The following is a 14,999-nucleotide window of genomic DNA, read 5'->3' as shown; positions in this document are numbered from 1 at the left end:
ATCACATGGTCTGGAATGGGGGGGTGGGGGTGATTTAATAGGTTGTAATGAACAAAGCATCGTAGCTGTGAGGGACAGCTCGGTGGATAGGATATTGGTATGTAGATAGGCTGGAAAATTGGGCGGGGATCCTGGATTCAGGATTCAATCCTGGACCGGGGAGCGGCGCGGGCTTGGAGGGCCGAAGGGCCTGTTCCTGTGCTGTATTGTTCTTTGTTCTTTGTTCTTTGACACGGGGGAGAACGTGCAGACTCCGCACAGACAGTGACCCAAGCTGGGAATCGAACCCGGGTCCCTGACACTGTGAGGCAGTGGTGCTAACCACTGTGCCACCTGATGAGACATTCAATTCAGGCTCTGTCTGGCCTCTCTGATGGATGTAACAGATCCCGGGTGCTGGAATAAAGAAGAACAGTGGGAGGGGGAGAGGGGTGTCCGCTTGTCCTTTGGTTCGTATCTTACCCCTCCCATCCTGAAAGTCGAACCGGTGATCTTGATATTATCTCATTGGTGTTTGTGAGATCTTGCTGTGCGTACATTGGCATTTCTTAAATTCATTGGCCGGAAAGCTCTTGGCGGAATCCTCAGGTCGCCAGAGGAGCTGTCTCGAAGCCAAGTCTTCATCTTGTCAAATTCTATTGACCTCCCGCCCAGAGTTACTTCATTTTTCATCCCCTTCCTCACCTTCCTCAGATTGTCGGCCATTTACACATTTCTGAAGGGCCCCGATAGCAGATTGGGGGGGGGAGTGCCTGTCTCTCAAGCATTGCGTCTCTCTGGCCTGCATTTCACCAGGTTAGTCAGTTGGACGTTAACAAAGAAAGAAAAGTCTTCACTGGAGGCACTAGGAGGCACATCGCAACAAGAATCACTCCTTCAGATGAGGAAGAATGTTGTCCTTCTCCCTGTCTGGCTCATATATTTAGCTGACCGGCGTTGTAAGTAGTTGCTAGGAAGCGCAGTTAGGCCGTATGGGCCTAGTTGAAACAGGATGCGCGGTGGCCTCTTTACACTGGACAATACGATTCAAAGGCTTTCATAATGGGCAGGAATTTCTGGCCTCGGTCGCCTGTAAATCTCACCTGAGGTCAACGGATCTTTCCGTGGTCGGCCCCTCGCCGATCCCCGAGGCGGCCGGGATGGTAAAATTGTGGCCATGGTCAAAGAATGTCGGAAATGAGAACTAAAACTGACAGGGCGCTGTCGGGTACATTGTTTACAATTTGTTTCCTTGTAATCCTTGATAAAATGTTGGCTGAAGCTGGTCAGCACGGAATCTCAATAGTGCAGATATTTGAGCTTTCAACACTGAGTCCTTATTGAAGGAATCCTTGCCCTATATTGACTGATTACTGTATTTACTCTGGACTTCCTTGAGAGAGAGATATGCATCACTAGATTGCTCCAGGTTTAGAGATGTGGTCTTAAAGATACTGGTACACTCCTGCCTGAGCCCATCTTGAGGGTACATTGTACTCAGCGGAGATTCGGTGGCGGGGAAAGGTTCTGTTTGACACTCCTCAAATATATGGCCATTGGAGCCACATCTACTGACACCTTCCACTTTACTTTTAAAGGTTAGGTCTTCCAAGGACACAAAGGCATATTGCAAAGATTCAAAGAGGGGAATCTGGGCGGTGGGATTGAGGCACTCGTGGCTTCCCTCGGCCGGGCAATCGTTCCTCTGCAGCTGTCCAATGTTGCCCAGTTCACGTGCGCGCTGAAATGGTTCCCCGTGACTCGGGTGCCCGGGTTCTCCTGGTGGGTCGTCCATTTTTTCACCAGTTGCTGCGCCTTGGGCCAAGGAGCGGTCGTGATCCAAGCCTCTTTCGAAGACGCTACAGGGCGAATACTGAATACTGCTGTCATAGAGCGAGTCACTGGATGAGGAGAGACACCGGTAGGATCCACTTCGCTCGCTGCCCGATCGAAGACCGCTGCGGTCATAGCTGAAGTAGACTTTGCAGGAATCCACCTCGTAGGCGCTGGGGTAACTGAACCAGAAGTAGCCTTGGTTGGCGAAGCTGGACAAGGAAGAGTTTCCGATGCTCTTGAAGCCGCTGCTATCCGACACGTAGTCTTGTTTGATGAAAGACTCGGAGTCCTTTATTCCTGAGATCTCGACCGAGGAGATCTCCATCTGAAGGTCCTCAGTGCTGCTGAACGAAGCTGGCAATGTCGTCCCCATCCATTTCTGCAAAGGGAAAGAGAGGAAAGCAAACTTTCAGCACCAGGGGAACCAGAGAACCATCCAATCATAGAATCCCTACAGTGCAGATGGAGGCCATTCGGCCCATCGAGCCTGCACCAACAACAATCCCACCGAAGCCCCATCCCCGTAACCTCACATATTCACCCTGCTAATCTCCCAAACACTAAAGGGGCAATTTAGCATGGCCAATCCACCCAATCTACACATCTTGGATCACTAAGAGGCAATTTAGCATGTCCAATCCACCCAATCCACACATCTTGGGTCACGAAGGGGCAATTTAGCATGGCCAATCCACCCACCTACACATCTTTAGACACTAAGGGGCAGTTTAGCATGGCCATTCCACCCTAACCTGCACATCTTCGGTAGGGGAGGTGAATTTGCGCACAGTTTGGAGACTAAGAGGATGGCTTTGCATTGTCATAGCACCTTTGAGATCCCATCCATTGACCCTGTCTACACTTCCCGCTGCCTCGGGAAAGCAGCCAGCATAAATATGTACCCCAGATATACTTTCTGCCACCGTTGGGAAAAAGATGCAAAAGTTTGGCCTTCTTTCAAGGACATTAGTGAACCAGATGGGTTTTCCCGACAATTGACAATGGTTTCATGGTCATCAGTAGATTCTTAATTCCAGATATTTTTTTTAATTGAATTCAAATTCCACCATCTGCCTTGTCTGATGGCAGCAGGGAAGAAGCTGTTCTTGAGTGGGTTGGTACATGAGTGGTGTAAGATTCCGGCCTATGATTTTTTACATCCATGCTTGATTCAGCTAGTGGGCAGGAAACTGAGTGCGAATGGAGGCACAAGAACACCCTTGCCCGCACCTTGATCCGATGCCCATGCTCCTCAACTGTGCCCAGCAGCGGCAAGTTTCACATTAAGCAAGTGGAACAAAAATTAGAATGAGCATGTATATTTAACGGGAGGTCTTGTGGTGCAGTGGGGAGCATCCCTGCCTCTGAGCCAGAAGCTCCGGGTTCGAGTCCTGTTCCAGGACTTGATGGCCAAGGAAGGTGCGTTCAAAACGCGGCCAAACAGGTTGAGTGTCAACCTACAAAATCCTTCCAAACACGCCAATGGCTGATGGTAAGAGTGGGAGAGACTCCTGGTCAGATGTGGAGTGGCGCCCCTCAAGCTATAATCCCCCTGGCTACAGACTTAGCGACTTGTTCTGGGAATTACTAGCTATGGAAATAGCGTGCCACGAGGTATTTGGAATTTATAGTTCATCGTATAACTGATTTCCCAGTGAGGTTAAGGGAAAAAAACAGTGGTACAGTGGTTAGCACTGCTGCCTCACAGTGCCAGGGACCAGGGTTCGATTCCTGGCTTGGGTCATTGTCTGTGCACATTCTCCCCGTGTCTGCGTGGGTTTCCTCCGGGTGCTCCAGTTTCGTCCCACAGTCCAAAAGACGTGCTGATTAGGTGCATTGGCCGTGCTAAATTATCCCTCAGTGTACCCGAACAGGCGCCGGAGTGTGGCGACGAGGGGATTTTCACAATAATTTCATTGCAGTGTTAATATGAGCCTACTTGTGACACTAGTAAATAGACTTAACTTTAAAAAAAAACTCAGCAAGCCTGCTGTTACTCTCATTAAAAGTTACAGGGGCTCCATAGAAGATGAGACACAGGGCCAGGACACAGATGGGTCTCTACTGGAGAAGCTAAGGAACAAAGCAAGCACGGTGACCTTTGCTTGCTCATAACGTTCTTTTAAATAAAATGCTCCATTTCGTGTCAAGGGTTGCACCTTGGTTGAAAGCTAGAGGTGGTTGTAAATGTTCCAAAGGTGTCTGTGGTTTGACTCTCGCTGAGAAGAAGCAGTGAGGGGTGATCCAGAACCTCAGGGGGGGGGGGAGACACCACCAGCGCATCGAGTGTCAATGAAGGCAAGGGGGTGAGAATGGCAAATGGGTAAGAATGGAGAACCGGCGTGTTTAGTTCTGCTTTCCAGAATGGATGTCACAACTGCTCGCTAATTAACCGACAAACGCTTTGTAGAAGGAAAGTAAACCGGTCTAACCTCAGAGGGAGGTTGTCATTTTCAGAAAATTTTATAAAAGAACCCTCCCCACACACGCACACGTGACTTAGCATAGATTTGAAATGGAACCACAAAAGAAGAAAAAAACATACTTATTAATATTTTGGAGGTATGCTTCATCTACAAGCCCATCAAACTCATATTTCCTTTCTGAAACAGATGTGGTTTTGATCTACTAACGTCTCACAGTAAGACAATGACTCAATACGGTACCCAGTCAGCAGACTCATTTCAAAGGTCAACGTAAGATTTCAGTTGCATCTTTATTCGGCCTTCCTGTACAGGCTTCTTCTCAGGGAGAGAGCCAGAGTGAGGCCTCCCTCAACTGGGGCAGACGTGACTTTACATTCCCTTTCTCCTGCATTCCCCCCTCTTGCTATAGTTAAGAAAGCCCACCAACGCCTCTACTTTCTCAGGAGGCTAAGGAAATTCGGCATGTCCGTTACGACTCTCACCAACTTTTACAGATGCGCCATAGAAAGCATCCTTCCCGGATATATCACAGCTTGGTATGGCTCCTGCTCCGGCCAAGACTGCAAGAAACTACAAAGGGCCATGAACGTAGCCCAGTCCCATCACTCAAAGTAGCCTCCCATCCATTGACCCTGTCTACACTTCCTGCTGCCTCGGAAAAGCTGCCAGCATAATCAAGGACCCCACGCACCCCGGACATTCTCTCTTCCATCTTCTTCGGTCGGGAAAAAGATACAAAAGCTTGAGGTCTGGTACCAACCAACTAAAGAACAGCTTCTTCCCTGCTGCCACTTCTGTACCCTAACTTTTCTACATTGCTGTGAAACATCGGTACATAGATACATAGAAACTAGAAGCAGGAGTAGGCCATTCAGCCCTTCAAGCCTGCTCCACCATTCATTTTGATCATGGCTGACCATGCACTTCAGTCCACCTCTTTCCCCCACATCCTTTGATCTCCTTCACCCCAAGAGTTATATCTAACTCCTTCTTGAAAACACAGGGAGGGGTTTAATGGCCTCGCTCATCCCAAAACCGTAAAATCCCACCCGAGGTCAACGTACCTTTCCATTGTCCGTCCCTCGCCCGGTCTGATTCCCGTGGCGGACTGGGTGGTAAGATACCAGCCACAATGTTTTGGTCACAACTGCTTTCTGTCGTAGTGGATTCCTATTACCCTCTGGGTAAAGAAATTTCTCCTCATCTCCGTCCTAAATGGTCTACCCTGAATCCTCAGACTGTGACCCCTGGTTCTGGACACCCCCACCATCAGGAACATCCTTCCTGCATCTACCCTGTCTAGTCCTGTTAGAATTTTATAGGTTTCTATGAGATTCCCCCCTCATTCTTCTAAGCTCTGGTGAATATAATCCTAACCGATTCAATCTCTCCTCAGACATCAGTCCCGCCATCCCAGGAATCAGCCTGGTAAACCTTCGCTGTACTCCCTCTACTGAGGAAGGACATCCATCCTCAGATAAGGAGACCAAAACTGCACACAATATTCCAGGTGAGGCCTCACCAAGGCCCTGTACAACTGCAACAACACATCCCTGCTCCTGAACTCGAACCTTCTCGCTATGAAGGCCAACATACCATTTGCCTTCTTTACCGCCTGCTGCACCTGCATGCTTACCTGTTTGGATTTGATTTAATTTATTATTGTCACATGTATCAGTATACAGTGAATAGTATTGTTTCTTGCGCACTATACAGACAAAGCATACCATTCATAGAGAAGGAGAGGAGAGAGTACAGAATGTCGTGTTACAGTCATAGCTAGGATGTAGAGAAAGATCAACTTAGTGCGAAGTAGGTCCATTCAAAAGTCTGATGGCAACAGGGAAGAAGCTGTTCTTGAGTCGGTTGGTACGTGACCTCAGACTTTTGTATCATTTCCCAACAGAAGAACGTGGAAGAGAGAATGTCCGGGGTGTGTGGGGTCCTTAATTATGCTGGTTGCTTTCCCGAGGCAGCGGGAAGTGTAGACAAAATGAATGGATGGGAGGCTAGTTTGTGTGATGGACTGGGCTTCATTCATGTCCTTTGTAGTTCCTTGCGGTCTTGGGCAGAGCAGGAGCCATACCAAGCTGCGATACAACCAGAAAGAATGCTTTCTATGGTACATCTGTAAAAGTTGGTGAGATTTGTCGCTGACATGCCAAGTTTCCTTAGTCTTCTGAGAAAGTAGAGGCGTTGGTGGGCTTTCTTAACTATAGCGTCGGCATGGGGGGACCAGGACAGGTTGCAGATCTTGTACTCAAACCCTCTTGCTCTGAAGGCCAACATACCATTTGCCTTCTTTACTGCCTGCTGTACCTGCACGCTTACCTTCAGCGACTGGTGAAGGAAATAGGCTGATGACACTAAATGTTCTGACTTACCTGAAAATTACCGCCATAGGTGGAGTTCAGCTCGTAGAAGAATTTCCCTGGATCTGGGATAGAAAGCCAATGAAGTTTCTTCACTTTGTACCTGGGGAACAAACAAACCTCTTGAGTATCAGAACACATAAGAACCAGGAGCAGGAGTAGACCATTCGGCCCGTCAAGCCTGCCCCGCCATTCAATACAATCATGGCTGATCTCATCTTGGTCTCAGCTCCACTTACCTGCCGGTTCACCATAGCCCATCAAACCCTTACCAATTCACAATCTGCCCACCTCTTCCTTAAATGTACTCAATGTCCCCGCATCCACCACAGTCTGGGGTCGTGAATTCCACAGACTCACCACCCCTTGAAAGAAATAGTTTCTCCTAATCTCTGTTTTAAATCTGCTACTCTTTACCCTAGCACCTCTTGTTCTAGATTGCCCCACAAGAGGAAGCATCCTCTCCACCTCACAGGATCCTGACAGCGCAGAAAGAGGCCATTCAGCCCATCGAATCTGCACCGACTCTCCGAAAGAGCAATCCACCCAGACCCTGTCCCCGTCACCCCACATATTTACCCCGCTAGTCCCATGATAATGGCTTGTGTGATGTTGATTGAGTGATGAATATTGGCCAGGACTAACTGACAACAGGTGAAACCTACTCAACTAAGGTTGGTAAATTTAAATGAGCGGGGCTGGGTTCTAAGCCTGTGACAATTCTTTGATTCCCTCCAGCAAACATAGGGCAAGGGTCAAAGTCCATCAACTTGACATCATAGTTGACTCAAGAAGGTTGACACCATCTAAAGAAAGCACTACGATAACTCAGCAAGGTCCACAAGCTCTAACACCTAGAAGGACTAGGGCAATGGATGCATGGGAACACCATTGCCTGCAAGTGGCCCTCCGAGCCACTCGCCGTCCTGACTCGGAAATATATCGGCCGTTCCTTCACTGTCGTTGGGTCAAAGACCTGGAAAACTCTCCCGAACAGCACTGTGGGTGTACCTACACCACCATGGGCTGCATCGGTTCAAGATGGCAGGTCCCCACCACCATCTCAAGGGATGGGCAATAAATGCTGGCCTAGGGAAGGAATAGTTGATGTTGAGCAATGAAGTCAACAGACTATAGACCATGGGAGGGAAAAAAAGAGACCAAATAATAATTTTCTGTGGTTGTGATGCCATCTTGTACAGTATTCGGTGACCATGGCAACCCACATGATTCAAGTGAAGTTTATCATAGGATCACACAGTGCAGAAGAAGCCCTTCTAATCTGTACCGGCACATTAGAAACACCTGAGCTCCCACCTAATTCCACTTACCAGCACTTGACCCATGGCCCTGAATGTTATGACGTGCCAAGTGCTCATCCTGGTACTTTTTAAAGGATGTGAGGTAACCTGCCTCCACCACCCTCCCAGGCAGCGCATTCCAGACCCTCATCACCCTCTGGGTATAAAGGTTTTTCCTCACATCCCCCCCTTAACCTCCTGCCCCTCACCTTGAACCTATGCCCCTTCGTGACTGACCCTTCAACTAAAGGGGAACAGCAGTTCCTTATCCACTCTGTCCATGTCCCTCATAATCTTGTACACCTCGATCAGGCCCCCCCTCAGTCTTCTCTGCTCCAACAGGAACAACCCAAACCTATCCAACCTCTCTTCATAACTTAAATGTTCCATCCCAGGCAGCATCCTGGTGAATGTCCTCTGCACCCCCTCCAGTGCAATCACATCCTTCCTATAATGTGGTGACCAGAACTGCACACAGTATTCGAGCTTATATTTGAAATCGATGGTGAGGTCCTGTGCAGTATGACAGCTTGACAATTGGTGTCTATGCTTCCACCAATGGCGGCCCACGATACTAAGAGGTGTGTGGGTTTGGATGTCGGGATAATTCTTCTCCCCAGAATCCTCAGTTGTTGGTCAAGTGAGTCAGGCGGCCAATCACGCAGAGGGAATTTCACCCACTCAGCGCTTCAGTGTACAAGATTATGAGGGGCATGGACAGAGTGGATAAGGAACAGCTGTTCTCCTTAGGTCAGTCACGAGGGGACATAGGTTCAAGGTGAGGGGCAGGAGGTTAGTGGGAGATATGAGGAACACATTTTTTTACCCAGAGGGTGGTGAGGATCTGGAATGCGCTGCCTGGAAGGGGTGCCTCAGATCCTTTAAGAAGTACCAGGATGAGCACTTGGCACGCCATAACATTCAAGGCTATGGGCCAAGCACTGGTAGATGGAATTAAGTGGGAGTTCAGGTGTTTCTTGTGTGCCGTTGCAGTCTCGATGGGCTGAAGGGCCCCTCTCCTGGAGTGTATGATTCTATGATTCAGCAAGACAGAAAACGTGTGAAGAAGTGAAGAGATTACGGCCTGTTTGCAAGCAAGGCAGGACAGCACGGTGGCACGGTGGTTAGCACTGCTGCCTCACAGCGCCAGGGACGTGGGTTCGATTCCCGGCTTGGGTGACTGTCTGTGTGGAGTCTGCACATTCTCCCCGTGTCCGCGTGGGTTTCCCCCGGGTGCTCCAGTTTCCTCCCAGAGTCTGAAAGACGTGCTGGTTAGGTGCTAAATTCTCCCTCAGTGTTACCCGAACAGGCCTCGAAGTGTGGCGACTAGGGGATTTTCGCAGTAACTCCATTGCAGTGTTAATGTAAGCCTATTTGCAAGACTAATGAATAAAATAAGTGGTAAACAGGAAACCTGCTCCCTGGCAGCACCACAGAACCCCAACCTCACTGAGGTAACTATTAACATTCCAGAATGTTCTTACCTCTTTGCGGTCACATATTTAACGGCAACCGCAATCAGGATTCCAGCGAATATAAGCGAGCTAAACAGGATGGGCCGAATCACATCTGGGAAAGAAAATGAGATAGCAGATAGATCAACATTGGATAGATCCTGTTGAGCCAATGGCTGTTGACATCTTGGCAAGAGGACGCATGTATTCATAGGATCATAGAATCCCTACAGTACAGAAGGAGGCCATTCGGCCCATCGAGTCTGTACCTTCCACAATCCCACCCAGACCCTATTTCCGTAACCCTCATTTACCCTGTTAATTGCCCCTGACACTAGGGCCAATTTAGCACAGCCAATCATAGCCAATGAACTCGGGCAGGATTTTGGGCCAACACGGCCGGAAACTCCCACCCTTGATTTGATTTTGATTTGATTTATTATTGTCACATGTATTAACATACAGTGAAAAGTATTGTTTCTTGCGCACTATACAGACAAAGAATACCATTCATAGAGAAGGAAAGGAGAGAGTGCAGAATGTAGTGTTACAGTCATAGCTAGGCTGTAGAGAAAGGTCAACTTAATATAAGGTAGGTCCATTCAAAAGTCTGACAGCAGCAGGGAAGAAGCTGTTCTTGAGTCGGTTGGTGCGTGACCTCAGACTTTTGTATCCTTTTCCCGATGGAAGAAGTTGGAAGAGAGAATGTCTGTTCATAGAAATCATAGAAATCATAGAAACCCTACAGTGCAGAAGGAGGCCATTCGGCCCATCGAGTCTGCACCGACCACAATCCCACCCAGGCCCTACCCCCACATATTTACCCGCTAATCCCTCTACGCATCTCAGGGACAATTTTTAACCTGGCCAATCAACCTAACCCGCACATCTTTGGGCTGTGGGAGGAAACCCACGCAGACACGAGGAGAATGTGCAAACTCCACACAGACAGTGACCCAAGCCGGGAATCGAACCCGGGACCCTGGAGCTGTGAAGCAGCAGTGCTAACCACTGCGCTACCGTGCCGCCCCACGTGGGTAAGTGGGGTCCTTGATTATGCTGGCTGCTTTGCCGAGACAGCGGGAAGTGTAGACAGAGTCAATGGATGGGAGGCAGGTTTGCGTGATGGACTGGGCTACGTTCACGACCCCCGGTTCTAGAATTCTCCGCCAAGGGAAACAATTTTATCCTGTCCACTCTATCTCTTCTCCTCACAAGTTTGTACCCCTCTATCAAGTCACCCCCTCAGCCTTCGTTGTCCCAATGAAAATAACCCCAGCCTGTGAAATCTTTTAGAACATAGAACATAGAACAGTACAGCACAGTACAGGCCCTTCGGCCCTCGATGTTGTGCCGAGCTTTGTCCGAAACCAAGATCAAACTATCCCACTCCCTATCATCCTGGTGTGCTCCATGTGCCTATCCCATAACCGCTTGAAAGTTCCTAAAGTGTCCGACTCCACTATCAAAGCAGGCAGTCCATTCCACAGCCCAACCACTCTTTGAGTAAAGAGCTACACTTTTCCAGTCCTGGCATGTTAGGACGAGCAGTCTAACTCAGTAAGCAATGGGAGGTAAGGGCTGCGATGGAAGCAGAGAGATGGCAGAGAAGTAGGATACCGTTGAGCCAAATCCCTTTTCGGCCTTTTGGCTCAGATCAAGTGTAGCATCTGTTCTTATCAGTTTAATATCTGCTATGGGCGGCACAGTGTCGCAGTGGTTAGCACTGTTGCCTCACAGCGCCAGGTACCTGGGTTCAATTCCTGGCTTGGGTCACTGTCTGTGTGGAGTCTGCACGTTCTCCCCGTGTCTGCGTGGGTTTCCTCCAGGTGTTCTGGTTTCCTCCCGCAGTCCGAAAGACGTGCTGGTTAGGTGCTAAATTCCTCCTCAGTGTTACCCGAACAGGCGCCGGAGTGTGGCGACTAGGGAATTTTCGCAGTAACTTCATTGCAGTGTTAATGTAAGCTTACTTGTGACACTAAATAAATAAACTTTAAAAGAGGGCGGCTAAGAGTGAACTTGTGGTGGCTCTGGAGTCACATGTAGGCCAGACCGGGTAAGGATGGCAGATTTCCTTCCCCAAAGGGCATTAGTGATACTTTTATGAACATTACTAAGGTGACACACTGGTTAGCACTGCTGCCTCACAGCGCCAGGGACCAAAGTTAGACTCCAGCCTCGGGTCACTGTCTGTGTGGAGTTTGCACGTTCTCCCCGTGTCTGTGTGGGTTTCCTCCGGGTGCTCCGGTTTCCTCCCACACTCCAAAGATGTGCGGGTTAGGTTGGATTGGCCATGCTAAATTGACCCTAGTGTCAGGGGGATTGGCAGGGTAAATATGAAGGGTTACCGGAATAGGGCCTGGGTGGGATTGTGGTCGGTGCAGACTCGATGGGCCGAATGGCCTCCTTCTGCACTGTAGGGATTCTATGATTCAATGGTGTTGATTACTTACTGACAGAGGGTATGGGTGTTTTGGATTTCCATTTCACCGTGTCACTCCAATCGCTCCACGTACTGATGTATTCCTCTAGATTGTCCTCGACGATCCTAACACGGATTTGCGCCTCATAGACACGCTCTGCTTTCAGGTTAGCCGCATCGATCTTCGTTCTCTGTTCAGATTGCACAATCTGAAACCTCTTGGCATTCTAGGACATGAAAGAATGGCGGGTAACTCAACCTGAAGCTCCCAACAAAGACTTCCTTTTTATTCATTCATTGGACAATGGTTGGCCAGCATTTATTGCCCATCCCAAGTTGCCCTTGGAGGGCGGTTGAGAGTCAACCACATTGCTGTGGCTCTGGAGTCACATGTAGGCCAGACCGGGTAAGGATGGCAGATTTCCTTCCCCAAAGGGCATTAGTGAACCAAATGGGCTTTTCCGACAATGGTTTCATGGTCATTAGTAGATTCTCCGATATTTTTTATTGAATTCAAATTCCACCATCTCCCGTGGTGGGATTCGAACCCCAGGTCCCCAGAACATGAGCTGAGTTTCTGGATTAATAGTCTAGCGATAATACCACTCGGCCATTCCTTCCTTGCTTGGCGGTATGACCTGGCACGGTGCTGAACCATGAGCTGTGCTCCATCACTAAAGAATCGTAGAATTCTTACAGTGCAGAAGGAGGCCATTCAGCCCATCGAGCCTGCACCAACAACTCTCCCATTCAGGCCCTATTCCCATAACCCCAGATATTTACCCTGCTCCTCCATCTGACACTAAGGGGCAATTTAGCATGGCTAACCCACCTAACCCGCACATCTTTGGACTGTGGGTGGAAACCAGAGCACCCGGAGGAAACCCACACAGACACGGGGAGAATGTGCAAACTCCACGCAGACAGTGACCCGAGGCTGGAATCGAACCCGGGTCCCTGGCGCTGTGAAGCAGCAGTGCTAACCACTGTGCCACCGTGCTGCCCATTTTGGTATGATCTGAAAATGTTCTCCATCTTCCTCCCGATTTCGTAGACTTTATAAACTTGGGGTGGCACAGTGGTTAGCACTGCTGCCCCGCAGCACCAGGGACCCGGGTTCAATTCCCAGCTTGGGTCGCTGTTTGTGTGGAGTTTGCACATTCTCCCCGTGTCCGCGTGGGTTTCCGTTGGGTGCTCTGGTTTCCTCCCACAGTTCAAAGTATGGTTAGGTGGATTGGTCATGGTAAATTGCCCCTTAGTGTCTAAAGACAATTTAACATGGCCAATCCACCCTAACCTGCACATCTTTGGAAAATCCCACCCGGTATACAAAAATGAATGGACTTACCTTCCACTGTTCGTCCTCAATCTTGTATCTCATTTCGAATTTCAGTTTTGCCACAAAAGCGAGATCATGGTCCGCCAGCCAAACAAAATCTGTCCCGGTTCTGGAATTATTGACGATCGTCAAGTTGTATGGTGGCTTCAGCTTGACTACAAGACAGAACAGAAAAGATCAGACGCGTACTTTTTTCAGTGGCTAAAGAGGCCTTTCCGGATATATCACAGCTTGGTATGGGCTCCTGCTCTGCCCAAGACCACAAGAAACACAAAGGGTCGTGAACAAAGCCCAGTCCATCACGCAAACCAGCCTCCCATCCATTAACTCCGTCTACACTTCCCGCTGCTTCGGGAAAAGCAGCCAGCATAATCAAGGACCCCACACACCCCGGACATTCTCTCTTCCACCTTCTTCCGTCGGGAAAAAGATACAAAGGTCTGAGGTCACGTACCAACCGATTCAAGAACACCTTCTTCCCTGCTGCCGTCAGACTTTTGAATGGATCTACCTCGCATTAAGTTGATCTTTCTCTACACCCTAGCTATGACTGTAACACTACATTCTGCACCCTCTCTCTTCCTTCTTCCCCTATATACTCTATGTACGGTATGCTTTGTCTGTATAGAGTGCAAGAAACGATTGGAAAGGAATTGGTTAAGCATTTGAAAAGGAAAATTGTAAAAGGAGATGGAAAATGGGCTTCCAGCAGAGATGTGATGGGCCAAATGGCCCTTTAGTGTGCCTTATTGTCTCTGAGGCCAGGAGGCCGTTCAAGGAGCGAACACTCGGGGGTTTATTGAAGTTGGGAGGGATGGGAGATGTATCCAAGGCAAAGGTTGTTTTGGACATCTGGTGGCTGAGACAGAAATTCATCCAGCGAAGGTTCACAATTTTTGTTTCAGACTTGCTTAGATTTTGTCGCTATCCAGTATGTTAAAACTGTCACGTTTATGATCATGTTCTAGCCCATAGCCCAAAGAAGGCTGAGTGGTCATGTGATGATGTGGCTACAAAAGTGGGCAGGTGTCAGGACTGTGGGAGTGTGGGAGTTCTCCCTGTGAGTGTGGGATTTTGGATGTTCTCCCCGGGAGTGTAGGAGTTCTCCCCGGGAGCGTGGGAGTTCTCCCCGGGAGTGTGGGAGTTCTCCCTGGGAGTGTGGGAGTGTGGGAGTTCTCCCCGGGAGTGTGGGATTGTGGGAGTTCTCCCTGTGAGTGTGGGAACTCTCCCTGTGAGTGTGGGAATTCTCCCCGGGCGTGTGGGAGTGTGGAAGTTCTCCCCAAGAGTGTGGGAGTTCTCCCCGGGAGTAGGGGATTGTTGGAGTTTTTCCCGGGAATGTGGGAGTGTGGGAGTTCTATCCGGGAGTGGGGGAGTGTGGGAGTTTTCCCTGGGAGTGTGGGAATTCTCCCCGGGAGTGTGAGATTGTGGGAGTTCTACCCGAGAGTGTGGGAGTATGGGAGTTCTCCCCAGGAGTGGGGGAGTGTGGAATTGTGGGAGTTTTCCCCAGGAATATGGGGAGTGTGGGAGTTCTCCCCAGGAATATGGGAATGTGGGAGTTCTCCCTGAGAGTGTGAGAGTGTGGGTTCTCCCCATGTCTGCGTGGGTTTCCTCCGGATGCTCCGGTTTCCTCCCACAGTCCAAAGATGTGCAGGTTAGGTGGATTGGCCATGCTAAATTGCCCCTTAGTGTCCAAAGATGTGTAGGTTAGGGGGATTGGCCATGCTAAATTGCCCCTTAGTGTCCAAAGAGGGGCAAATTAGATGGCTGGTAAATATGTGGGGTTACGGTGATGGGGCAGGGAAGGGGGCCTGGGTAAGATACTCTGTTAGAGGGTTGGTGCAGACTTGATGGACCGAATGGCCTCTTCAGG

General features: G+C 49.3%; 1 protein-coding gene and 1 pseudogene across 1 annotated transcript in view; one reads left to right on the top strand and one right to left on the bottom strand.

Moving 5' to 3' along the window:
- Window positions 1-294: 294 nt before the first annotated feature.
- Window positions 295-14,999, bottom strand: part of LOC144509101 (interleukin-2 receptor subunit beta-like) — a 45,525-nt gene continuing 30,820 nt past the window's right edge. The window contains exons 5-9 of the mRNA XM_078237457.1: window positions 13,139-13,284; window positions 11,822-12,017; window positions 9,399-9,483; window positions 6,626-6,716; window positions 295-2,194 (exon numbers count right to left, since the gene is read on the bottom strand). Of these exons, the coding sequence (XP_078093583.1) occupies window positions 1,337-2,194; window positions 6,626-6,716; window positions 9,399-9,483; window positions 11,822-12,017; window positions 13,139-13,284 (1,376 nt within the window). The 3' untranslated portion in view covers window positions 295-1,336. The remainder of the gene's footprint in view (window positions 2,195-6,625; window positions 6,717-9,398; window positions 9,484-11,821; window positions 12,018-13,138; window positions 13,285-14,999) is intronic.
- LOC144509588 (U2 spliceosomal RNA) lies at window positions 11,000-11,100 on the top strand (annotated as a pseudogene).

The sequence above is a fragment of the Mustelus asterias genome, chromosome 21 (genome assembly GCF_964213995.1).
Source record: "Mustelus asterias chromosome 21, sMusAst1.hap1.1, whole genome shotgun sequence".
In the NCBI taxonomy this organism is placed as follows: domain Eukaryota; kingdom Metazoa; phylum Chordata; class Chondrichthyes; order Carcharhiniformes; family Triakidae; genus Mustelus; species Mustelus asterias.
Note: the sequence above shows the minus strand (reverse complement) of the source record. Positions and strands in the feature narration are given on the sequence as shown.